Raw genomic sequence first — 27,415 nt, 5'->3', positions numbered from 1 at the left:
GTGCACATAGTCTTAGATTATTAATCCACCTCCCAATCTCCATCGGACAAACATCTCCTTCAGTAAATAGTGATTAACACGGAGACTTAGAAACAATCAACGTACAGAGAATAAGAGACTGCAGAATGCTGAGCTGTAAATGGGATATCTGTATCATACACACTGCCCCTAAATGATCAGGCATCGCTGTGGAAGAGGGGGAGGAAAAGAGTGTAAGAACCAGAGGCAGTACACAACTACAAGTAAACAGTGTCCTCTGAACGCAAGAGGGCAGCAGTGCATATTAACTCATAGTGGTTATGACAACACGCACAAGACCTAGGAAACCTCAAGGTAGAGCAAATCCCAACCTGGAGAGGGGAGGTGAAAGCCCCACCCCAGTCAACTAGGTATTGGCTACTGCTACTTTCTGTGAGAGGAAGAGTTTTCTTTAAGAGGGTGGCCCCTGGCACATCAACTACACACCAGTGGAAGACCACACAACCAATAATATATGGACAAAATAAACTGATAAATAAATTTTTGTTTTTTGCCTTGGCTTTATTCCATGTGTTGAACTCAATTTCCACATGACTCAGAAGACATTGATCATTACTAGCCTAAGTAAATATTCGTTTTGATGGTCTCAGCAGGCGATCTTCATGGTCATATTTTAACTCCTCCTGCAGGCAAAAGGGAAATTGATAGATATCTTGGCTGGTCTCTGCCATTGTAAGACAGAGCCAGCCAGGTGTAGAATAAGAATAGCATGTGGGGAAAGGCTTTGTAAATACTAATTTACATGGTAGAAGGAATGCAATGGGTTCATTGTGTATTACTAGCCAAGGAATACATTGAGATAAAGTTGTTAAACCTGCCCTGGGGGCTGGGGGGGCTCTCCAGTTCAGAGCCTAGGGAGCTCAACCACATTCTCAGTGAAATGAGCTGAGGAGTATGATTTGTTTTCCGCCCACTGATCATCCAAACATGAAATAATTAATTAGTTAATTTAGCTGTGTCCCTACTTTCTGTCTCTCAATAATTCCCCATCTCTTCCCCTTTGTTTTGTCCCATTTCACTAAGGCTGTTTATAACATAACAATGTAGAGGATTTCCTACAATTTTCTTTAAAATTGTCTTCAGCCTGATGCTCAGCCCTAGTTCTACCCTGATATATCTCCCTACTCTTTCATACTATAGTGATTGTCTAAATTCTTCAGAACACTGGGATAAATAAAACGTTTTAAAAATTACAAGAGGCACTTTGATTTGCATTTCCACTATGACTATGGATGTTGAGCATTTCTTTAAGTGTTTCTCAGCCATTCGATATTCCTTTGTTGAGAATTCTCTGTTTAGCTCTGTACCCCATTTAGGCCAAAATTCGATTATTGAATCTACTCCTCAACCTAAGACCTTAATTGTTACTCACAAATAAGGTTATTTTAATTCATTGGTATAGAATTTTGTATGTTGATGCAAAATAAGTTTAATTTTGATACATTGGTATAGAATTCAAATTTGAGATGATTCTTCACACATATTTATTTCTACTCTAATATGAGGTATTGTAGCCATATAACTCAATTATAATACAAGGTTTACTTCCAATACGTTGAAAGTGCTACTGCAGACTGTTTAGGATAATTAAATAATACAAGTTAATTGTTAGTTGATCAAATCATGGTCATGTCAATTACTAGTCTATTTTTATCACAAGAATATACATCCTAGGTTTAATAGATAGATATGATTCTATAGATAAGTAAGTTAAAATAGTTAGATAAGGTCTTCAAAAACCCAGAGACCCACATAATATGGCATTTTAAAAAGTTTTTATTATTTTAAAGATTCTTTGACAACAAGACAGGTTAACTCCTGACAACACCCAGAGCCTACCTCAAGGAATATGATGAGCATCAAAGAACCTCTTTATGGAGATGGCTTCAAATGTGGCAAAGCAACCACTGCGCAAAATGTCCTCACTTCAGTCACAGACAGAATCCTACCTAAAAATGGGCAAGCTTGGATGTAGGCAGAATCGATGGCCAAACTCTGTCAAGACAGGGTAAGCAAGTCCTCAACAGTTCCTGCCTCACAAATAAGTCTGTCAGATATACTAAGCCAGAAGGCTGAAGATGATGCTCCAACATCATAGAGAGTCTCTGTCATTTTTTCATTTGGGAAGCTGCTAACCTGCACTCCCTGTATACTTAGGTAATTAATTTTTATTCCTTCTCAAGTCTCTGATGGGGTTGAAGACCAGATAGTTTAGTTTTACAATTAAGCCTAGTTGCTTAGGGCTTAAGATGTTTTTGAGTCTAGATAGATGTTTTAAGTTGATAGAGATGAAATATGACAGATAATGATTTACATTCAGAACTTTAGATGCACCAAGATAGGAAAGATGTTTTCTTCAAGATTGGAAAATTTAAATAGCCAAAAACGCTATGAATGTAACATTTTTTAAATTACTGATTTTTGTGGGTTTTCTTGCTGTATGCAGTTTTTTTATTTGTGTGTAATAATATATATGTATATATAAAAGAAGAAAAATAAAGTTGTTTTGAAAAATCACACAAAAAAAGAAAAAATTATAAGAGGACAGAGTCAAATAAGCAGGGGAGTGGATATGGGAGAAATTGGCAGAGGAGGCAAATATGATCTGGACACATTGCACTAAATTCTCAAAAAACTTTTTAAAAAGTTTTAAAGCAAATTTTAAAATGCTATCTAGCAGCATGTGACTTTTAATTAAGTAAACTATTTAAATTGTATTTATTTAACTTTTAATACAGCTTTAAAATAACAATAAGCACTTGAAATATGTGAGTATCCATGTAGCCCTACATTATATATGTATTTGGTGTCTGTGGTAAGTCCAATACCTACAAAGTATCATGTGCAGAACAAAGATCAATTAGTTCTTCAAGTGTTCAGGCAGGAGAGTGACTACCATCAACCACAGTCTTAAGGGGAACGGCTCGTGATGCTAAATCCTAACAGCCAAGATGATGTCACTTAGAAATGGGATTGGTGGCCATACGTGAAGCCCCAGCGTCAGCCTCCCATCTCATCCCTTCTGTCATGTGAGTACATGGAGACAGCAGCACCACCTGTGAGTCAGGAAAGGGATTTCATAGGACACTGGCTCTGCCGCACTTTCATCTCAGATAGTCCAGCCTTCAAAATCTTACCAAAAATGTTTGCAGTTTATGATTCATATAGTCTATGGATTTTTATATAGCAACAAAAACCAACTATGAGGAATTCTTAAATTTAATGAATGGTATATCTATTATGCGCTTATATTGTATAATTGGGGAAAATTGAAAATCCATTCCTCATACTGTGGATGTCATGGCAGGTGTTGATGTTAAAACTGCAGGTCTCATCTTAACGGGTTTGGGTTACCCCCAAATTCCGTGTTCCAATGTGGAAGCGGTTTCATAGGGTTTTTTATAGTTTTACAGAACAATAAAAATCATAAATCAGGACCACTTTAAAATACATTGGTGGGTACATCAGAGAGGTAGGTACAACATTTCATAGGCCCAAGATGCTACCTGATGGCAGTCTTAGCTCTGGATTTGTGGAAGCTAGTGTTCTTCTACATTAATAGCTTCCTAGAGGATTTTTATTTACTGTCACGGGGTGCTGGTTTAGACGTAGAGAGGGGCGAGGCATCGCTGTTGCTGAAGCTAAAACTAGACCAATATAAAGTAATTAGTCTCGGAACCTACAACATTGCAATCTCTCCACGGTACTGACATTCCTCTGGTCTCTGCAGGCACAGACTCCTTCCTAGAGGTTTCGTTTCTTGTTCCCAGCCAGACACAGCTTCTTTTTAGGAATGTTTGCTCACATAGACAGTTATCAATACTCTGCCCATCTAAGCCGGGTTGTTTAGGTCTAAATTCCTACCACTGACAGTGTGACATTGCACAACTGACAGAAATTTGGGGGGTGGGAGCTCTGAGGAGAGGAGCCAGAGGTCGGGGTCATAAAGGTGAGCCATTAGATTAAGGCTTTACCTAATCTTAAGTAAAGAGAGGATGAATCTGAGGGAGAGGGGCAGTTATAGAGACTGTCATCCACATTCAGTCACAGCAATCAAATCAGGGTCCCTGTCGGTATGTGCACATACAACCTCCCCCACAAACGCCCTCTGAAAAACTGATGCTTGAGTAACTACACAACATATTGTAACATAACAACCAACTATAACACAATTACAATATTACTAGAAAAATCTCTACTGCTGCTTTAAATAAAGGAACAATTTATAGGAGGCTTGGATAGCTCAACTGAAAAGATTCCTGACCCTGAATCTAAAAAACAATTTATAATAATAATAATAATAATAATAATAATAATAATAATAATTATTATTATTATTATTATTATTATTATTATTATTATTATTATTATTTATTGTGTGTATGCATCATGTGGCCATAAATAAAAATCAAGTTAGAAATACATCCCCATCAAATGGGAACCAAAAGAGTACAGAAGTGGCTGTGTTAGTTAAAACAGATACAAAGCCAGGCTTGACGACACGAGGCTTGCAGTGCTAACTAACTACTCAGGAAGCTGAGGCACGTGCTCACAGAGACAGAGCCTGCATCATATATCTTTCCTGATCATGGTGTTATGAAATTTTGATATAAATAACAGGAAGTACTTTTAGAAAGTCCACAGGTGTATGGAAATTAGACACTGCTTCTCATGAGCAAAGGTGTCAATGATAATTTTTTTTTTCGGAAATCAATTACCAATATCTTGAGACAAATGGAAATGGGGAAAAAAACCATACTAAACTTAAAAGATGTAGCAAATATAAAGAAAGCCTACAGAATTGGAAACAGAGAAACAACTTGACAGCACACAAAGAGGGCACTAGTACAAGAATAAAACTAATGAAGCACAAGGGTAAAGCTCAGGGCCCTTTGCTTCAAATCTTACACAGCCCAGACACCTCTTGGTTCTGTACGTTCTGGATAAAGGAAAATTGTGGGGCTAGTCTGGCACCTCTCTCTTTCTCTCTCTCTCTCTCTCTCTCTCTCTCTCTCTCTCTCTCTCTCTCTCTCTCTCTCTCTCTCTCTCTCGTCTCGCTGCTGAAGATCTGGCTAATCTACAACTCAAGGGGCACCTACGGAGCATCCTGCCTTAACATCCTGACTTTTAGCTGTGGTTCTGGTATTATCCTCATTTCTTAAATAAGAAATGGCAAAAGACGTGGGGAAGAGAGAGACAGAGAGAAGGGGAGATTGAGCTCCTGGAGCATCTGAAAGCACTGTCAGAACAGGCGACACACAAGGGAGGACTCACCACTAAGGCTCCAGTTTAGTGTCCGAAGAGCACCAGACCGCCCAGACTCTTCTTGCACACACCGCCTTAGCCAACCGTCCTGCAGGGCAGCGCTCTCCCTCCCTAGGTTGTGGCCTAGACCTCGTGCAAACGAATTAAAAGTACAGACATGGGCGGACCCAGAGGCACGTGCCAAGTGCGGTGAACCGTCGAGGAGAGTCAGGTGCAGTGGAAGAGACCTCCAGGGAGGCACATGTTGCGGGAGGAACAGGGCGTGGCTGGGAGTAGCGGGAGCCAACAAAGCAGAAGGATCACAGAGCATATGCCAGGACCATTTATTTTTCCTGTTCTCCGGATTGGTGGTGGGGAGCAGCAAGCATGTAACTGGGTGAGGAGCCAGTAGGGGCGCTACTGCAAGCCATGCCTGGAGCCCAAGAGCCCATATCCTGGCTTGTTCCAAATCCTTCTATCTCAGCAGCACCTATTACTCAACCAACCACGCACCACTCTTCCTTTCCACACATGAGATTCGTCTATCCATAACCCCAGCAGTGTAGGGTTTCACCCACCCCTCTCTCCTTTCTCCCTCCACCCTATCTATCTTTCCGTTTCTTTCTATCGGCTCCCCAGTCTCAGATAGATAGCCATTCTTCTCAGTGCTTTCCAAGTCAACATTGACTCAACCCTGCGCCCATATATGGGAGATGACTGAACCTTTTGCCCTCAGTGCTTAGACTCCCCACCCACTTCATCTGGCTTCGTTGACTGGCCTGTCAATCACTCAGGGGACTCCACCTCTACATCATACATTTCTACTCTCCGCCCCGCCCCACCCCCGGCCCGGGCTATGCAGGTTCATGAATACTCACTTTTTGCTGTTTCCCATCCGGATACCCTCTTCCAAAGTAGCTTCATGTTAGAGCCACAGGCACTGAGTTCTGACCTGCATCTCAAGTTCTCTATCCCTGATGTGACGTGTTGTAACAGTGATAGCAATTTGTTATTGATTCTTGGCATCAAAGGATCTGGAACTAATTTGACTTTACACCTTGTCAGAAGAGGGCACGGAAAGAATACACCAGAAGCTTCTCTCCCAGTTTTTTGTTCTTGTTCCCGCCTCCGTCTCGGCTCTGGCCTGGCAGCTTGCCTGCAGCAGCACTGGATCCGTGTTTCTGCAACAGAGCTCAGTCCAGGACCCTCAGGGCCACAGCTGGCTGGTTCTCAGCGGGAGTCTGCCAACAACCCAGACCCAACAGCTCTTTCTACTTGGCCAGCTTAGGCAGTTTAGGCACCCAGAGCGCAGCGCGTTACCCACACTGGAAACACCGCTGTCCTATGCTTGTTCTTGAATGTTTTCATTCATCGCAATAGTACTGTGCTGTCACTTAAGTATTGCCAATCCCTGCATGGTTAGTAACTTTTTAAACTTTCCCTGGGCTAATTGCAATGTGGCATCTTGTCTCGGGGAGAACAGTGACCTGCACATCTGCCTTGGTCAAACCTTTGGGCACCTGCTAATCCCCCAATGACAATAATTAAATATCAAAACCTACCTTCCTCGGACCTGAGGTGATTCCATGATGCAGTCATGGAGAGCGGAGAGTAGAAGGCTCAACACCCAAGCAAAGATGTACTACTGCTAAAGCAATAAAAAGTAGAATGCTTCTGAATGTCGTTTTGTTGCCAGTTTGATGGTCGTGGTGGCATCTGGTGGAGTTTCCAGTTTCTTAGCCTTAAACCAGGACTCACTTAGATTCACAAAAGCAGCAAGATAATTATATGCATACCCAATCATGCATAAGCATAAGATGTAACTAGGGGATTTCGCTCTAAAGTTCACTTGACAGAGTTTGCATTATTGGGCATGCACCCAATGGTAGTTGAGGCCAGATTAGCCTTCCTCTCTTCCTACAAGGATACTTAAGGGTATTCCTGGACAGTAACCACCTAAATTTGATTTTTGTTGGGGGCAGAAAAATTTATAATATGGTTCACAGAGAGCCCAGCTGATGCCATTGGGGATGTGAATGGATTGCCTACTTCAATTTCGTTATTCACAGTATCAACTGAGGATATAAAAGCCTTGAACGAGCCACCCCAAAGCACAGCAACCAAAGACTGTTCACTGGGGGACTTGGTGTTGCCCACCCTGCTTATGTGCTTCTCTGACTGTGAGTCCTAGAGAGAAGATTGACTCTCTGTGGTGCTCACTGTTTGCTCTCTCTGCCTAAAGTGTAAGAATTCACCCTGCCTTCTTTCCATCTTAGAGTTGGGCCAGAGTTGGAAAGACTTGTGGGGTTTTTTCCTGTTGTTTTGAGGCAAAGTCTCATTGTAGCTCAGGCTGGTCTCATGTCTTCTCTGTAGCTGAGGCTGGGTGGCTTTAAACTCCTGACCCCCAACTTCCAGGTCCTTAATGGTAGGGTTACAGGTATGTGTGGCTCAAAGAACACTATCAAAAATGATTCCTTGCTGTTCTTGGACTTTATTTATTCTTGGTACAAAACCCCTTGATTTGGCTTGAGGAAATTACCATTCCATTGACCTTTTAGTCTCTGGCAATGGCTGTGTGTTTACGTGACTATGTGTCTATCCTGGGAAAGATGATTTGCTCCCAGCCTTCTCCTCGTATAACCACCAGCTGCTACAACACAGTGCTAGTGCTCCTGATGTTGTCCCATCTATGCCACAATCCTTTTTGGATGTTTCTGTTCTCATAATACTCCAGAGCAGGACCTTGTCTGGACTCTGGCAGATGCTGGTTGTGTGTGTGTGTGTGTGTGTGTGTGTGTGTGTGTGTGTGTGTGTGTGTGTTTCTAGAAAGGAAAACACAATGTTTCACCAACACCTTTAGATTTGTACATGGTAGATACAAAAGTGACCCATCTAAACCTATAATGAAGGGAATACATTTTCTCCTGCAGGGAAAGCTTTATTACGTAAATATATTTACATAGCTATATATACATACACACATGTGTCCCTCTCCAAACCCAAGCGCATGAAGACCTCATAATCACTGGCTGTAACTGAATCTCAAGGCACTTCTTTTGCATAAACACTTTCTGTGTTGTCTGGGTAGGCAAAGGTCAGGAAGACTTGCTCCAAGGTGATCTGAGTAATGGAATAGTCTTCTAAAGCGTACTGCTCCTTCGCTTTCTCCATAATGCCAAACACCTTCAACAGCAACAGAAAACATGCTGTCACCACTAAAAAGTTTCCTCCAGACCCCAACCCAGAGGAGTCACTCCTTCCTCTCCTTGCTGTCCACTGGGTTCACATTAGAGGACAAAATGCTCAGAGGGATGAGAAGGGAAAGCTGGAGAAATGGGTCATTGAGAAACTAAGAGTACGCCTTCTTTGTCTCAGTTCTCTTCATGGTCATAGATGACAAATAGGATTTAGGGGCAGAAATAGAAGGCAATTAAATCCTAAAGGCGTTTGAAAAGTAATACAACTGGGCTATTGCCTCCCCAATTATTCCACTGCCTGCATCCCCAGTACCACATCCTTAGTGCTCCCTTATCGTTAGTGCATCACCTTTCCCCAGCTGTTGTCCTTGCTGGGAATGTAGTAATTAAGGATCCCTTGATTCTCCTGCTTCAAGTCACTACCTAAGGCAGGACAATAGGACCAGTGAGTAATCTTAAATATTTCATTTAAAACTGCTAAAATAATGTTACATCTACACAATATTACATACAGTGGAGAGACTAATGGGTCTATACATAAAACATGAGCCCTATGGGGAGGGGGCATTCTCACTCAAACCATCATATACAGTATGGCTAATGTGTTCAGAAGATTTATTAGTGGTGGAGTCCTGTTATTATGTGGAGTACATCGCAGTGATTGAGAGTACATTTTTTTTTTTAGCTCACATGTCAAATGTTTGATACTGACTCTCCTAAAGTCGACATCAGGGGACTTTCCTGCTATGCCAGTGCTGAGCATGTGGGCTGGGCAACTCACTCCTGGTCATGCATTTTCCTACGGTGGCTTTGGAGAACAGGAAAGACACTGGCTCAATGTTCTTGTGATTATGCAGTCTCCCTGCCCTAGGAAAGGATACGGCATACAGGCCACCAAAGTCTGGCCATCTGTTAGTTTGCTTTACACTTGTGTAAGAATTCACTAGTACAACCAGAAGGAAAACAGTAGTATCTGTTATGAAGTTTGGACACATACTTGGTTATATCTGCACTGTATGTTTGTGGATTGAGTTGACTTGGATTTAAAAAATGGAAACTCATTCATATATAGTTAAAATGTTGGGTTTCCTTTAATATTAGCCCTAAAGGATGCACTGTCACACAAATCTTTTTATTACATATTATTTCAAATATAGAACTTAATTATTTAAAGTTACTACACAGAAAACCTCCCATTCAGTTCAAATAATAACCTGATGCCCTTGCCTGCCACCTGCCAGCCTCTCCCCCCAATAAAAAGGCCTCCAGTGCTTTCAGTGTAATTGAATAGAATCGTCCATTATATATTATTTTGTTTCTTTTCACTGTTCTTAGTCTTATACTTGGTGGACAAGTTCTCTGCCAATGGTCTATATCTTGAGTCTAGCTGGGTAAAGTTTCTAACCCTTCTTTCATTGGACGTTATGTTTCTATGGTTCATTCATGTTGCTATATACAGTTATAATTTATTCATTATTCTTTCTGCACCACTGTAGTCCAGTATATTAACATCCCATGCTTTATTTTCATTTGACTGATACTTGTTTCTTCTGTCAGAAGGTTGTGAAGTGGTTTTTGTTTGTTTGTTTGGTTGGTTGGTTTCTTAGCTCATGGCACAGGTGATTCAAATATTTACAGTCTGCTTCTAGACATAGAATTTCTAGGTCATTGCTCTTTTCAGTTTGGAGGTGTATGGAACTACAAAGAATGTTACTCCCACCATTCACAGTGAGACTCTTTCGTGAACTAATTTGTTCTGTGACTGGACAAACACTGGGCAAATGACTAATTTGCATCTGCCCACAGTGGAAGATAACAAGAGTATTTACTTACACAGGAAGACTCTTCAAACTGGTTAAAATAACAAACACTTCAATAAAAAGTAAACGAACTCCTAAGTGCCAAGCATTGGTCTAGCATGAGACAGAATACGGGGCCACTGTTTTACCTTTGTGTTGTTTTTATTTTCAATTTAAAATCACTGATCATACAGACATTATTAAAACACTTATCAACTATATGCTATTTGATTAGACAGACACCATTCATTTAGGCCAGTGGTACCCAACCTTCCTAATGCTGTGACCTTTTAATACAGTTCCTTATGTTGTGATGAGCCCCAACCACAAAATTATTTTTGTTGCTACTTCATAACTTCATAACATAATTTTGCTACAGCCATGAATCATGATGTAAATATCTGTGTTTTCTGGTGGTCTAAGGCAACCCCTGTGAAAGGATTGTTCAGCCCCTGAAGGGGTTGAGTACCACTTATTTAGCCTTTTGTTCTTGTGTTGAGGAAGATTTTTAGTGTGTATTCCAGGGTGATCTCAAACTTTCAATCCCCCTGCCTCAGCTCCTCTGTACTGGATTTCAGTTACAGATGCATACCACCTAAAGCCTTTCCAACAATATTTCCAATCAATCTGACATTTTTCGTTTGCATATTTTTCAGAAGGGACTTATAGGAACAATGACCCTTGGATATTTCTATATTAATGTATGGTCTCTCTCTCTCTCTCTCTCTCCTCCTCCCTCTCCTCTCGTCTCCCCTCTCTCTCTATCTCTCCTCTCGCTCTCTCTCTCCTGTGTGTGTGGTGGTGTGTGTGTGGTGTGGTGGGTGTGTGAGAGGAGAGAGAGGAGGAGAGAGAGAGAGAGAGAGAGGAGGAGAGAGAGAGAGAGAGAGAGAGAGAGAGAGAGAGAGAGAGAGAGAGAGAGAGAGGAGAAAGACTCTGAATCTTTAAGGTCATTTTGGGTGTAATATTTTTGCTTGCATTTTTCCTTCAATGAGTTTCCTAAATATATACATGCTGTCATCTTAAAACATTCTTGTCAGAGGCCCAAAGAGAAGGCTCAGTTGGCAAAGTGCTTCCTGCATAAGCATGAACCTCACAACCCACAACCCACACAAAAACCTAGGTGTGGGGGCATGCACTTTAATTCTTGCGCTGGGAAGGTAGAGACAGGTGGATCTTCGGAACTCACTGGGCACACAGCCTAGCCTACTTGGTGAGGTCTAGACCAGTGAAAGACTATGAAACAACTATCACAGCTGGGCAGATGGCTCAGTCAGGAAAGTGTGTGGTGTGCAAGCATGAGGACCTGAGTTCAGATCCCCGGCACACACATAAAAGCTGATTGTGGAAGCAGATGTTGTAACCCCAGTGCTAATAAGGCAGAGGCAGGTTACTCCCCAGAGCCAGTCTTGCCAAATTGAGGAGCTTCAGATTCAGTAAAAAAGACTGCCTCAAAAATATAGAGAGCAAGTGAGGAAGACCCCCTTCATTGACCTCTGCCCTCCATGAACATATGCACATATGTACTTGCATGTATAGGTGCACTTACCCACAGGAGCAAAAATGTACACTCCACACATATTCATGCATAAGATGGGTGGCTCCTAAGAAATGATATCTGAGAGTTTTCTTCTGGCTTCCACAAACAAGTGGACAGACAGACAGACAGACAGACAGACAGACAGACAGACAGACAGAAACACATGCATGCACGCACGCATACACCTGAGTGCTCCTGCTTGTAACTGACTTGGCTTTTTGCCTGCAAATCCAGCTGTGCCCCGTACTCCATTATTAAAAGGGAATGGTTCCATTAGAATATGCCAGGTATCTGGTGATGGGTGGTCATCTTTCCAGACATCTGGTGGGCCATTCATGTTGGGTTTTTCTTCTTTGTCTTCAGGAAAATGCCTGAGAGTTTCAGTATTGCTTCTCTTCTGCTGACTTCTCCGTCCTTTGGGATTGGCTTCCACTGGATGGTCATTGCCTTGCTTTACTTTCTCACAAATGCGTATGTATCTGTTTGGTTCCCTCCCCCCTTTGTCCTCTTCTGCAATCTCCATTCCTTGTTGTTTGTTCTTTAGTTATATATTTATGAAAATTTGCTGAGAAAATCCTCTCCAATGTCATTGGCTGTCTGGTAGATCCTTCTATTACTTAGCCAGCCAACTTACCAGTTATTTTTTTCATGATATGTCTGTGGCTTGTTACGCTCATGTTGTGAGATGACACTTTTCTGTTTACAGTATGGTGGCCTCCGTCACGCTAGGGGCGCTGCATTTCACTAGCAGTGTTTTTCTAGAGATCAGCCACGATCTTTTCAGTTCTCTGTGCTCATGGGAGATGATTTGCCTTGCAGTTTTGGAACATAAGAAATGGAACAGGGACAAAAATACTGTTCCTAGTTTCACAGCTGAGAGTCTTCCAGGATCTACTAAATAACAAACACTGGCACTGTAGCTCTGCCAAACACTCTTCTGAGTCTCCATGCCATTCCAAGCCTGGCTGAGGGATGCTTTCCTCCAGAGAAGAGTCAGAGGATGCTGCTGAGTGCTGGCTTCTGTCCACTCTCAAGGTCTGCCGTTGTGTGGTCCTCTCAGCATGCGCTCCCCAGAGGCAGCCCAGGGCATCTCCTCAGTTCCTTGGATTTGTGCTTTCTTCGGCTTACTTCCTAGTTTTGTTTCTCTTATATTTTTCTTCATTTTTATTAATCTTTTATCTTTTGGAAACATTCTACTTTAACATTTGAGCCTACTATTGTATTAAGACCCTTCGTTGTAATTTTACAAGATTCTAGTTTAATTTTACTGGAAACACTTCTCAGAGATAAAATTTATACTGCAGAAATAGAATGATCCTATTTGTGATTTTAAAAAAATAAAAATGAATATATGGATATTTAAAGTTTCTTGAGATTATATAAATTTTATGTGCTAAAAATATCTGCTTCCTTATAGTAACCTATTCTTTTAGAATTGATTGTTCCAACTGCTCTTTGGCTAGTACTGTCCTTTCAAGAAAAAAAGTAGTCACCAGGGCACCAGGGACATGCACACGTACAGAAAATGACCCATGAGAATAAGTGGAAAAGATGCTGCCTGCAGTGCAAGTCAAAGAGAGAGGCCCTCAGAAGAAACCAAAACCAGGCCTGCTGGCAGGCTGGTCTTAGGTCTTTCACCTCCAAAGCTTCAAGAAAATAAATACTGTTTAAGCCACCAATACTGTGGTGTTTTGTTATGGGAGTCAGTCCAAGCATACTGATACAGAATTTATTTTTAAAAATTGGAATTTTGCTTAAAAACAAAAACAAACTTTAAATTCTATAACTCCAGAAAGTAAATCATATGCCACTCATATGATTATTGTCTGACTCACTCACACAAGAAATTGATAAATATTTGTCATTTTTCTTGAAAGCTTTGCATAAACAGACACAGTTACAGACCCAAACATGCCATCCCCGCCCACAAAGAACTCACTCTTGGATGCCAGCCATGCCAAAGGCTCATGGGAAGCTACTGTGAGGCACAACATATAGATGGTGAGACAACAGACATGACTTAGGACATCACTGGAAAGTTAAACTTACCCAACTCACCTTGGAAAACCTTGGCAATAAAATTTTTAAAAGCATTTATTACATTGTCGTCAGCGCTGGTTTTGAACTTGATATTCATGGTGTAAATATTGCCAAATTTGTTCTTGAGATGCTGAGGGCTACCTAGGCACATAAACTTCCCCCGAACCATTATGGCTAGCCTGGTACAGAGAGCTTCACACTCCTCCATGCTAGAAAAACAAGATGTCAGAGTGACATAAGGCAAAACTATCTCTGTTGGAGTCTATTCATATATTCAGCATTTTACGATTATCTTTAGAGATAATTTTCATTTGCTTACTATCAGGGTCATAGGGAATGGAATTATTTTAAAATTCTAAATAGCAGAGGAACAAATCTTCAAATGAAACAAGTCATAAGCATTCTTCCCTTACATATTCAAGCATTCCTTGGAGTTCCACCCATAAGAATCTCACATGTTCAAGCAAATCTATACACTATTTCTGGCTCCAGATAGCTTCCTCTTACAGTCATGGAATTCCTCTCAAGCTCCCTGCCCGTGCCTTAATCCTCCCACACCCCTGTGAGCCACACCTGTGAGAAGTTATGATGATGACTTTGCCACTCTCTCGTGTCTTTATCACTGTGTTCCAGAGCATGCGCCTGGCTAGTGGGTCCATGCCAGTGGATGGCTCATCTAGGAAGATGACTGAAGGCTTTCCCATTACGGCAATAGCAGTGCTCAGTCTACGTTTGTTTCCTCCACTTCAGAGTCAAAGAGGGAGAGAAAAAGTGCAAGTGCATATAGCATTTCATTACAGTAACTTAATAGGTAACACACCTAATTAATACTCAGATTTTATTTACAGGAAAAAAATTTGCCAACATTTTAAAAGAGCTGAATATCTGGAAACAGTTGCTAAAAACAACATTAAAAAGTATTGATTATATGTGACTATACTAGGACATGAGACTCAACTCTAACTGCATACAGAAACTCACCTTCATTTGCAATGGAAAAGATGACTTTTTTTAATTTAATTTATTTTTAGCCATACTGTCATTTAAATTCAGATTCTTATTATTGCCTTGGGATTCCCTGACATATAAGTTACATAGTGGCCAGCCAGGATAATACATAGAACCTCCTCTTTGTCCTTTATGAGGAGACAAAGAACCACAGCAAAACAAGAAGAGAGTGACCCATTCTTTTTCTAGCTCACCAGCCAGAATTCAAATTGAGACACATTTGTAAATTTATCTCTGAAAAGAACAATTGTGTGCTCCTAGGGTCTGCTTCATGGCCAGGGAACATTTGAACATTTCAGCAATTGCCTGTCTGTTATGGAGCTTGGGTTAGACTGTTGGCAACTCATTCCAAACAAGTAAGATGTCTGGATACTTCTGTAGTGGGAGCACCAGCGTGCAATCTCACCTCAAAGTGGAAATAAACTTCTCTGAGTGTGATTTCAGATACAGCATATTCAACAAGTTATCCACATAGGGCCTGATATTCTTCTCTGGAATCCCCCACACCCTGGCATACATAGTTAGTATCTCCCGGGAGGTCATGTAATCCAGCAAGGCATCAAACTGTGGACAATAGCCGATTTTTGACCTTATCTAAAATAAGAGAACATTCACAGAGATAAGAATTATTTCACTGAGTACCACACAGTAAATATGGATAATGTAAAAATCAATCAAACAAACAAACAAACAAAAAACTTGAAGTTCTTGGCCTGTGGCTATGGGACAAACTGATGGATCACAGAATTCTAGCAAAGAATTTTGTATCTTCAATGGTCACAGGATCACTATGGCTGGGGATGTCTGCATGTATTAGAACTCTAATTCATGAAGAAATTCATGCATGAAGGTGAGTGTGCCCAGGATAGCACTTATAAGATGATGGTCGAGCTGTGTAAATATTTTCAGAAGTATATTTTCCTTGGAGTTCCATCCAAGGAGGCTGGTGTATCATTTCTCAAGCTACATATAGCCTTTGTAAGCCTAATAAGTAAGTGGTGTCTACCTTCAACAAGTAGATGAATGGTTTTGGAACTGGGAAGTTTTTTCCTTAAGCCTCCATGCATTCTGTTCCAAGAGACACCAGGATATCAGAAGTGAAGCCTGCTCTGGAGGTGAGAGGGTGATTAGAGGATCTAGGTTAGGTTGAGTAAGATCCTGACTTCTCAGTTGTCACGGCAAGCAGACGAGTGGAGTCTTTAATCTTTCTCTTACGTGTAATATGACTTTTTGAGCATCTTCTACAATACAAGTAAGTGTAGTTGGGATCCTAGCTCTTAATTTTTATCTCACCTTAGTCATAAATTAATATACTACACACTGCAGCAAATACATTGCCTGAAGACAAACCTTTGCCCACCATGCAATTAAGTCAACAGTAAAATGCTATGTATGTAAGGCATGTTTTAATCTCTCTTTTAAAGCACTGCAATGCTATGGCTATAGTGAAACAAAATTAAAAATAAGTGTAGTTTTAGAAAGTCATGACTTTAGGCATGGATTCGTGAAGTCTAGGTGTGTCATGGCTTAGCATGTGTCAACAGACGCATGCCAGTAGGATGTGCTGAACAGACTGAGGCAGAAGGACCAAGAAGGAAGATGGATGATTAAATAAGGTAACCAACATATTAATGAATCTGTATAGAGAGCACAGCATCTGTTCTCAGGTCTAGGTTTATGAATAACAAACAAACAAACAAACAAACAATGCAGGACTGGGCAGGACTCAGGAGGCAGAGGCAGGAAGGTCTGTATGAACTCAGAACCACCTTGGTTGATATAGTGGCCTCCAGGCCACCCAGGGCTACACAGCAAGAACCTATCTCAAAAAGAACCACAATAATAGCAGTATTCCTAAAATATGTTGACTTAAAACATGATCTGAAAAGGTAATTAATTAACTGATCAAACATTTTTAAAAGATCAAGAATACTGAAAAATAATAGTAATGTCAAAATTGTGTTCTCTCATTTAAAGATCTGGAAAAATAGAAATGTTAGAATTGATACACATAAGAAAAAGCTAAAAAATTTTGAAAAATGAAAGCATAAAATAGTTGACTCTTCCTATGTTAATCATGGATCCCAAATTCTGTGGATACAAAGGATGAGTCTGCACTGTACACGTTTCTGAGAGCGTGTGAAGGAATCGGCAAAGACTAAGCTAGGTTTAGTCCTATCCTGACTCATCCTGGAAAAGGCTAAACAGAAGGAAAGCAACCTGTCACAGCGTCTAGGCACTGTGCCAAGCCCACACATGGCCTCCGCATTTGCTTTCACTGAACAAGTCCCCCAAAACCTGAAACATAATTTCGATGAAGATGTTCTGAAATTTAAAAAAAAAAAAAACTTTCTAGTAAGTTACATTTTTATGTTTGTTCAAGGCGTTAAATTACTCCAGAAAATTTTGTTTTAAAGACAACATAAGAGAAATTTCAAAAAGAATATTTGAGTACACAAGCTAATAAGCAATCACAAATGACATACAACAAAGTGGTGGGCAATCAGGGAAAATGATCTGACACTGAAATTAACATATACAGATGCCAAAACAGCTAAATTGGTCACTTAAGAAATGAGGCCTGCCATAAATGTTTCATACCATTTTATATTTTTTAAACTTTCAAGTATAAAGGGAACTTAAAATAACAATGCAATGAACACTCTTAACTGCAATGACAGGAGCCGAACAAGCTTCCTTTCAGTGGCAGGAAATACACACAAGAACCAAACAGAACATCTGAAGTGAAGAGTGCCATAATTAAGACAACTGTGGACACTGAGCTTAGCACAGACTAACTACGGCTGCAGAAATATTATGAGTTAGCAGAAAACTCATCTGCAATTATAATTATTTATACACCTTCTTCGATGGGTACTTATTGAGAATTATGATGCACTTTAGTACTCAGCAAATTTCTTGGTTTGTATTAATTTTTCAATAAACACCAATCAAGCACAACTGCATAAATAATGAAGAGGAATTAGGAAATAACCTTAACTGAGTTGTTTTGTAACAAGTTACTTTATAATTTCAGAGCTAGGTCATATATCCATGGATTATTTCAATTATCCTATTACAAGTACATTCTTCAAAAAACACCAACAAAGTCAATAATTTTAAAATCAGGAACAAGGCAAGGGTGTTTATTCCCTCCAGTTATGTTCAATATAGTGCATGCAGTTGTAGCTCTAGCAATTTTTCCTTTTCTTTTTAGGCGGGACTAATGGCTGGATCACGTTGCACTCAGGCATTTCCTTCATCCTGGTCTCTCGGGCTCTGGTTAAGTAACTTCTTCCATGTGCAGACTTCTTGAGGACAGAATGCTCTGTGTATAGGTTCCTGATTCCTTCCTCCTGCAGACTGTTCAAAGGGTTTTCTCTGTGAACGACACCAAGAACCTGGCTTTGTTCCAGGAGATAAAATTCATAGTGCAGGAGTGCCAGCCAGATTACTGGCTCCCTGTTGAAGTTCTGTTTGCTTGCTTGCTGAAGAGTTTAAGATTTGTTTCACCTGAGCTTTCAACAATTCATCACTAAGCATTCAATTCTTTCTGATGCAGTATTGGCTGTGTAGAGTTTCTACTCTGAAGTCTTTTTTTTTTTGTCATATGTGTGTGGGGGGGTGGGTGCACGTGCGTGCACACGCCTGCCTGTGTGCTTGCATGCACATGAGAATGGGAATTCCCAGAAGTCAAAGGACAACTTCTGTTTTATTTGGGCTTGGGTCTCTTGATATTCACCACCATGAACACTCAGCTGGCTGCCATTCTCCTTTCTCTGCTTTCTTGCCATAGGAGTGCTGGGATTACATATGTGTGTCCTACTGCATCTGGCTTTGTTGGACTCTGGGAATCCAAGCTCAGATCATCAGGCCTGAGCAGCAAGTACTTGAACCACAACCATCTCTTCTTGAGTGCATAAGTAGTGAATCATTGTTTTTGCTTCTCAGTGCCTTAATTTGGGGGTGTCAGTTGGTTTCCAATTCAGATTTTTTGAAGGAGGGTCTTACTGTATAGATAAGGCTGGCATAGAACTCACAGAGATCCACATACCTCTACCTCCTGAGTGCCAGAATTAAAGGCATGTGCCACCATGCCCAGCTGGTTCAGATGTTTAATTGTTAGGGTTAGATTGGAAACATCAAGGGTCTTCCTAAATGCTAATGGATGTTTGCAAACCAAGTACATTATGTGGGGTGTTGAAGATGCTGTGGGGAAAAGCTGGGCCTTACTCAGAAGACACTTGGGACTTAGCTCTCAAGGTGAAGGTGCTTTCTTACCTCCCTGTGTTCCCTTACACTTTATTTATCTTTCCAGACGGCACTGAGGGATGCACAGAATCACTCTGGGGTTTCCTCCCATTTGCCTCCCATCTGAACCCCTACGTCATCCGACTTCCCCCCTTCAGACAGCATGCTAGCATACCTTTAGGATATTTCTAGGGATGCCCAGAATCACTCTGAGGTTTCCTCCCAGTTGCCTCCCATCTGAACCACTACGTCATCCGACTTCCCCTCCTCAGACAGCATGCTAGCATACCTTTAGGATATTTCTAGGGATGCACAGAATCACTCTGGGGTTTCCTCCCATTTGCCTCCCATCTGAACCCCTACGTCATCCGACTTCCCCCCTTCAGACAGCATGCTAGCATACCTTTAGGATATTTCTAGGGATGCACAGAATCACTCTGGGATTTCCTCCCATTTGCCTCCCATCTGAACCCCTACGTCATCCGACTTCCCCCCCTCAGACAGCATGCTAGCATACCTTTAGGATATTTCTAGTGATGCTATAGCCTTCAATGAACACGTCCCCAGAGGTGGCAATCTCTTCTCCAGTCAGAACTTCAAAGGTAGTAGTTTTCCCAGCTCCATTTAACCCAAGCAATCCGAAGCACTCCTCCTTTTCAATGGCAACAGAGACATTTCGCACAGCAAGAATAGGTGGAATTTTAAAATATATCTTAAAAGCAAAGGAAACACAAAACACATGGTAACTATGTATTAGGATTGGTCGAACACAAACTTTCAAACCTTTACAGACCATGGTACTTCAGGCAGTTTCACAAGAACTCTACTGGGAGAACAAGGGTCCACACTGAGCCCTCAGTGCTCACCTCGGAGAATGAAGCCATATGCTGGCCACTGAAAGACATTACCTTCACAAGTTCTTTAATGAGCACAGGAGACTTCATTGACTGCTGAGGATGTTGCAGGATACTCACTCTTTCATTTTCTACATCCTCATCTTTAGATTCCCCAGAGAGTTCCTTGGATATTTTGGCCTGTGTTGTGAGGAAAAGAAAGGATGGTAGGCACTGTTTGAGCATCTGACCTACACTGGATGAATTCATGAAGGCTAAGTTGGAGGGCTCCTCCAGTGTCCAAACAGAACACTGCACACGACCACAGCTCTCTGGCACAAACTCATTTGCCATTTCCAAAGTGTAGAAACTAGGCTTCCTGCCATGAGCAAGTAGATATCACAAAAACTACCAGCCACAGCAAACACTATTGATTATGGTAAAAATGCTATTTGCCAATAATAAAATATAGATGAATGTCAGGGAAAGACTGCTTTCAGTGTTCTTTTGCTCTCTCTCTCTCTCTTTCTCTTTCTTTCTCTCTCTCTCTCTCTCTCTCTCTCTCTATCTCTCTCCCTCCCTCCTCATGGTTGGGGATCAAGACGTGAGCTCTCAGCTGTTCCTTTGCCCTGCTGTTATGGACTCTAACCCTCTGAAACAACAAGCCAAATTAAATGCTTTATTTATTTATTTATTTATTTATTTATTTATTTATTTATTTATTTATTTTTAAAGTAAGTCTTATCTCAGAGAAAGAACTGGGACAGTTTATTGTATCAGATGGCTGAGGTGAAAATTACATAAACAGAAGTTCAACAGGAGACTTAGGGAGCAGAGAACAGAGAGGACTGGAAGAGCACACCACATGGGGCAGGGTGAGAGAGAGCTCCAAAAGCCAGCCCACGTATGTATTGCATTTCAAGTGAGACAAACCTTTTACTTTGAGACATGTTTGACATGTCAAAGAGTTTAAGACATGTTTGACATATCAAAGAGTTTACACTGTAGCTGTGCTCTCAGAAGCTTCTCCTAAGGGACACACCTTGTACAGCTTTAGTCAAAAGTAAGAAAGTAACACTGACTTCACAGTCTTTGCTCTACATCCTACTCACGGCCATTTTAACATCAGCTACTAAACTACATAATCCAGAGAGACACACAAATCACAGCCTACCTCCTAATGGATTTCCACAAAGTATGTGTCCGACAGTGCTTTTCATTCTGGAAAAGACTATTACCCTGATAACAACAACCTTCACTTTCTTGGCTTACAACATCATACATTTCTATTATACATTACTTTCACCTCTCTTTGAATGTAGCCTATGGTCTTTTGTGTCATATCATGTATGAGCAAGTTATAGCTCCGCCTTCTCACGATCACATTCTATTGTAAGTCACATATTTTGTGCATCATAGGGCTCACAGTAATGAAGTTTTTGTCCTGTTCTTTTATGAATGCAAAGTGAACTTTCTTTTACATATTTTACATATATTTTAAAATACATATTTGATATACATATTTTTGGAGAACAATTATATACATTACTATTATGTCTTATATGTACCTAAGTGCATATATAAACCTTCATTTTGATGTGTATCTTGTGGTGACCCTCAGTGGCTTTTATGTACATTTTGCCTTATGACTAAAACATAGCATGCTTTTATATGGCTTCACTGGATATGTGGACTCTGTGTGTGATCAGTGTCTAAATATTACCTATTATAAAATCTATATGTGCCTGTCTTTTCCTTACTGACTTGTAACTCAGGAACAGGGACTGAGACCTGCCTGTTCACTCACATCATGATTGACATCTTTTGCCATCATGAGGATTCTTTACTTTTGGTTTGTAGTTGTTACTGTTTTACAAAACTTTATTTCTACTGTTGGGCCTCTAGAAGAGTTATAAACCCATAACTCTTCAGTAAAAAGCAAAGGCAGAGTCAATGTTCATTATTTTTCATATACTTATCCAATAGTAGTACCATTTATTGAGAACAACCCTTCCCCACTTCACTGTGTGTCAACTTTTACACATATCAGCGCACTACGTATTTTTACCCCTGTCTCTGGACATTCTACTTCAGCTATTTTCAGACTACAGCATGCACTCATCTTACATAAATGGTTCATTAAAACCTAATATGTGGGTTGGAGAGATGGCCCAACTATTAAGAGCACTTGCTGTTGTCACAGAGGACCCACCTTCAGTTCCCAGCATACACATCAGACATCCCATGACTGCCTATAACTCTAGTTACAAGGTATCCAACATACTCTTCTGTCTCCACAGGCACCTGCACGCATGTGGTGATGCACATGCATATACTCAGGCACATACATACACACAAAACAAAATAAACAATTTTCTTGTAAAAACACAGACTTATGGTCTCCACCAATGAAGCATGTGGTTTACCAGGTTTTGGGTAAGGACTGAGGATTTGTCTTTCTAGGTAGTCCCTGGCCGATGATGATGGCCACACTTAGACAAGTATAGCTCCTTCCTACAATACTATTTTTTTCTTGGTGTGTTGTTTTCACTAGTTTCATCCTTAGAGGCTTTATATATTAGTTATTATTGTGTGTAAGTGAGTGCATGCATGGGGAGATGCAGGTGGCACTGCATGCACGCGGGTCAGGGGACGAGGGTGTGAAGTTCCTTTTCCCACCTATACATAGACTTCATGGATGAAACTCAGACCACCAGGCATGCATGGCTGAACCACCTTGCCATTAGAGCACTGGTCCTCAGCCTTCCTAGTGCTGTGGCCCTTTAATACAGTTCCTCATATTGTGGTGACCCCCAGGCATAAAACTGTCTTTGTTGCTACTTCATAACTGTATATTTGCTACTGTTATGAATCACAATGTAAATATCTGATATTAGGATTTTTTCATTATTAAAAATTAATCTGAATGGGCCACTACCCATAGATGAGAACTATTGCCTGAGAGTTTATTTTATTTGTTTCTTTGGGACAGAGTTTCTCTGTGTAGCCTTGGCTGTCCTGGACTCACTTTGTAGACCAGGCTGGCCTGGAACTCATAGAGATCCACCTGCCTCTGCCTCCTCGAGCTCTGGGATTACAGGTGTGTGCCACCACACCCAGCTGGAGTTTATTTTAAAGAAATGCTGATCTAATTCTCCTTTTGTTCTGTCTCAAGATGTCCTTAGTCATTTGAGGCCCTTTACTTTTTCCACACTTACATAATTTAGAGTCTTTTGATCAGCAAGTGCCCAGAACTTGAACACACATGCACTTGGCTGTGATATGTGACTGAGATTACATCATCCATTTCAATCAACCTGAGGAGGAAGAGTCATCTTATAATTATCAGCTTTCCTAGCATGAACACGGTATATTGTTACATTTGCATAATTCTCTTTTAGTCTTCTAAATTGTTTGAAACTTTCTGTGTAAAAGTTTTCTATATTATTAGTTAGCTTTCTTCCTATTTATAATTTTTTTTTATTTCTGTGCTGTTTATGTGGGTTTTTTTTCTATTTTACTTTTCGTGGATAGTATCTCAATACATGGCTGACTCATTTATACTGACTTTTCATTTAGTAATGTTAATACTTGTCTATAGACCTCTTTAAATCACATATAATACTGTGATCTATAATGAATTTTACATCTCTTTATCCCAGACTTTATGCTTATGATCTTTTTTCCCTGTCTTATTACATTGGCTATGATCAGCAGAAAATAGCTGCATGAAAAAGATGAAAGCAAAGCCAGGCATGGTGGCACACCCCTTTAATCCCAGCACTTGGGAGATCGAGGCAGGCTGATCTCTGTGAGTTTGAGGCCAGCCTGGTCTACAAAGTGAGTCCAGGATAGTCAGAGCTACACAGAGAAAATCTTGTCTTGAAGAAAAAAACAAAAATGTGAAAGCAGACATTTGTATTCTTTTGCTATTAGAGGGAAACTTCCAAGAGTCTATCAAGGTATTTTCTGTCCATTTTTGTATATTTATAACTGCTCTTTTATTATATTTCCAACTTATCTAGAAATTTTATAATGAATTTTACAGCATGATTTTTCAGAACTCAATATAATAATTTTTTCTCATTTAAAAAATTTTATTAATGTGATTATTTGATTTTAGATCATTACACTGTCTTTGCATTTCTGGAATAAACCTGGGCAGGTCATGAATTAAAGATGCTACCATTTTTGTCAAGGATTTTTGCATCTTTATTATGACATATCTTCAATCTTCCTTTTTAAAAATCATTTTAGGTATTAGTCTTCATGTATGTTCTTATGGCCTCATAAGAAAATGGATCAGCTTACACCTATCAGAATGGCTAAGATCAAAAACTCAAATGACACCACGTGTTGGCGAGGATGTGGAGAGAGAGGAACACTCCTTCATTGCTAGTGGGAATGCAAACTAGTACAACCACTTTGGAAAGCTATCTGGCGCTTTCTCAGAAAAATGGGAATAGGGCTTCCTCAAGACCCAGCTATCCCACTCCTTGACTCCACCAGAGGGTCACATTATTTGGGAACCAAGAGGTAGGACTGAGCTGGCAGAAGTAGGTCATTGGGAATATCATGTCCCTCCCTCGTAGCCTGTGCTCCCCCTTTTTTCCTCACTCTGTATTTCATTTCAGCATGGGGTGAACATCTCCTGAACACACCTACTGCCCGGATGCTCCACCCAAGCACATGGTGTTGAGTGAAGCCTCTGGTGCCATGAGCAGACAAATCTTTCCTCAAGTTGTTCCATCAGGTGTTTTAACCATAGTGATGATAAACCCCATATATCCAGTAATGGAGTTAAGCATGTATACATACATGCTTTTCATTTTAAGAGTTATTTCTAACCCCTGGGTCAGATTTAGCAGATGGACAGCTCATTCTCCACATGGAGAAAGTAAGGAGAGAGGGGGGGGGCTGCCTCTGACATGAACTCTGGTGCCTGAGATTTGATTGCTGGCCCTTGGATGAGAGGCCCTGCGGTAACACAGAGGAAGGGGATGCAGGATATGCAGATGAGACCGGATAGGCTACGGTCAAACCATTGGGGAGGAAGACCCCAGTGGTCAGAGATCTAGGGAAGGGGCATAGGGAGGAAGGAGGGTGGATAAGAACGAGGGGATTACAATTGAGGTGTAACGTAAATAAATTATAATAAAAATAACTTAAAAAGAGTTTCTGTGGTCATGATGTCTCTTCTCAGCAGCAGAACACTAAGGCAGACAGCTATACAGAATAGGAGATAGGAAGATTATAAGAGCCAGAGGGGATGGATGACACCAAGGAAAAACAAGGCCTTCTAGATACAACAGGATGGACACTCACATGAACTGAGGAAGACTGAGATAGCATGCACAGGACCTGCATAGTTCTAAGTCAGGCACTATGCTGGCACTGAAAGGCAGAAGTGGACACCTTCTCCCTCCCATCCCTAACTAGGAAGCTGTCTCCAACTGACATCCACTTGAAAAGGAAAAATAAGTTTTCTTTAAATGGAGTCTCACAAGCTATATAAACTACACTTAAGGGCAGGTCTCACACCCTGCAGTAGATGTACCACACAAAATAAACTCACTGTTATTTTTGTAGATTTTTTTTTGTTCTCCTATTGCTTTGTTTGGGCATATTTTGTTTTACTGGCTTTTTGTTTGTATAATATAGTTTCTGATTTTGTGATTTTATGATTTTTGTTCATGTGTGTCTATGTGTAATAGTGTGTCTATGTGTTTGTGGGTTTTTCTTTTCTTTTCTTTTTTTTCTTTTTTTGGGTTTGGCTGTTTGTTTTGTAAGGAGAAAGAGAAAGAAAGAGCATGGAGTTTGGTGGGTGGGGCCATCTGAGAGGAGTTGCAAGAGAAAATGATCAGAATATATTGTATAAAATTTTTTCAATAAAAAATGTTTAAATCGAGTTGTCTCTAAGGTCTGTATTCTGCCACTTACCTTATGAAATATCCTGAAGATACCAAAGAAAATATAGCGATATACAAAGATTTTTAGATTCCATGAAATAGTATCCAGAAAGACAAGGAGGAGGAGATATATCATTCCTGAGGCGGCCATGGCAGTCACATGCCTTCCAATTGCTTTTTGGTCCATACTATATATAGGAAGTTTAATATCTGATGAGAAAAACAAAAGGACATTTACAGCAGGAGATATCACCAAGATGCTTGAGTAGGACCCCTACTTTCATTCCCCCTAGCAGACAAATCAATTGTCAACTATTAGCAGATATGCTTTGGTACAACCCACAAATTATGAAAATAAAAATGAGTCACCTGTGTGCCCCATACACCTGAATAAAAACCCATATTGGTAGATTAAGAGAAATGCACTTCTGGGGAATGTGTCTCAGTCCACTTGCCAAGAGATGCCACAGCAGCACACAAAAGGGAAAGAGAATGTGAAGAGCAGCCAGCCAGTTTCCTTATTATTCTAAGGGTATTTTGGGGGGAATCTTTTCTCAATTACTGGGGACACTATCAGGAAAACTGAATGTCAGACCACGCAGAGGGTCAAATGAAAAGAAAGTAAGCAAGCAAAATAAAACCCAGAGAAGCATCTTATTGCAAGAGAAATCCCCCTGCCAAAAATAGTATACTACCAGCCAACAGAGTCCACCAGCTTAGGTGTTCTCTCACTCCCAGAAGAGGTGGGAAGTGCTTACCTGGAGTGATCTCAAAGAATCTACTACAGTATGAGAAAAAAAAATCCCTTGGTCCAGCCAGATCAGTGGCACTTTATGCTAATTATATTCTATACCAAGTTCTTTTGCTAGATAAAGGAAAAAAACAGTGGCTACACTTAAATTCAGAGCACAACCAGTAACCAAGGGGCCCAACGAACCAGAAGGGAAAGTCTACCAGCTGAGGGACATCACTAGCTGGCTCCACCAGAATTATAGGCTACACAGACAGTGAAAGCATGTCCCACTCAGAGACCCCTTTCTAGTTCTTTAAAAAAAAGGGGGGTTGGCCTCAGCAAATGTGCAAACACCAAAGAGTTTACAAATATTTACACAAGGATTACAAGACCCCTAAATTGACACTTCCAATGGACATAAAGCAGAAGATTGGTAAGAGAGAGATGGTTCAGCAGTTAAGAGCACTTTCTGCTCTTGCAAGGGACCTGGATTCAGTTTCCAGAACCCACATGGAAGTTCACAACCATCTGTAACTCAACAGATTTTAACAGCAAGCTTAATCAAAGTAAAGAAGACAGATTACTCAAAACCTCCCCTTCAAAAGAACAAATTGAAAAGATAAGAAAAAGCAGGATGGCTGTCTAGAGGAGTTGTATGGCTCATCATCAAGGGATGAAACCTGCCTGCAGGAACATTTAGAGAGGGTAGAAAGGAAGAAGGGGGCTCAGAAATGTAGCTAAGTAACTTGTGTGAAAACTCCCACGCCCCAGGCAGGTAGCCAACATCCTCATCTCTGGAAGCACGGGCACCAAACGCAAACCAGG

General features: G+C 40.7%; 1 protein-coding gene across 1 annotated transcript in view; it reads right to left on the bottom strand.

The window, feature by feature from the left end:
• Positions 1-8,325: 8,325 nt before the first annotated feature.
• Positions 8,326-27,415, bottom strand: part of LOC127189924 (phospholipid-transporting ATPase ABCA3-like) — a 98,262-nt gene continuing 79,172 nt past the window's right edge. The window contains exons 23-30 of the mRNA XM_051146981.1: positions 25,889-26,067; positions 20,024-20,149; positions 19,633-19,827; positions 15,271-15,458; positions 14,430-14,600; positions 13,875-14,065; positions 8,830-8,903; positions 8,326-8,466 (exon numbers count right to left, since the gene is read on the bottom strand). Of these exons, the coding sequence (XP_051002938.1) occupies positions 8,326-8,466; positions 8,830-8,903; positions 13,875-14,065; positions 14,430-14,600; positions 15,271-15,458; positions 19,633-19,827; positions 20,024-20,149; positions 25,889-26,067 (1,265 nt within the window). The remainder of the gene's footprint in view (positions 8,467-8,829; positions 8,904-13,874; positions 14,066-14,429; positions 14,601-15,270; positions 15,459-19,632; positions 19,828-20,023; positions 20,150-25,888; positions 26,068-27,415) is intronic.

The sequence above is a fragment of the Acomys russatus genome, chromosome 5 (assembly GCF_903995435.1).
Source record: "Acomys russatus chromosome 5, mAcoRus1.1, whole genome shotgun sequence".
NCBI lineage: Eukaryota > Metazoa > Chordata > Mammalia > Rodentia > Muridae > Acomys > Acomys russatus.
Note: the sequence above shows the minus strand (reverse complement) of the source record. Positions and strands in the feature narration are given on the sequence as shown.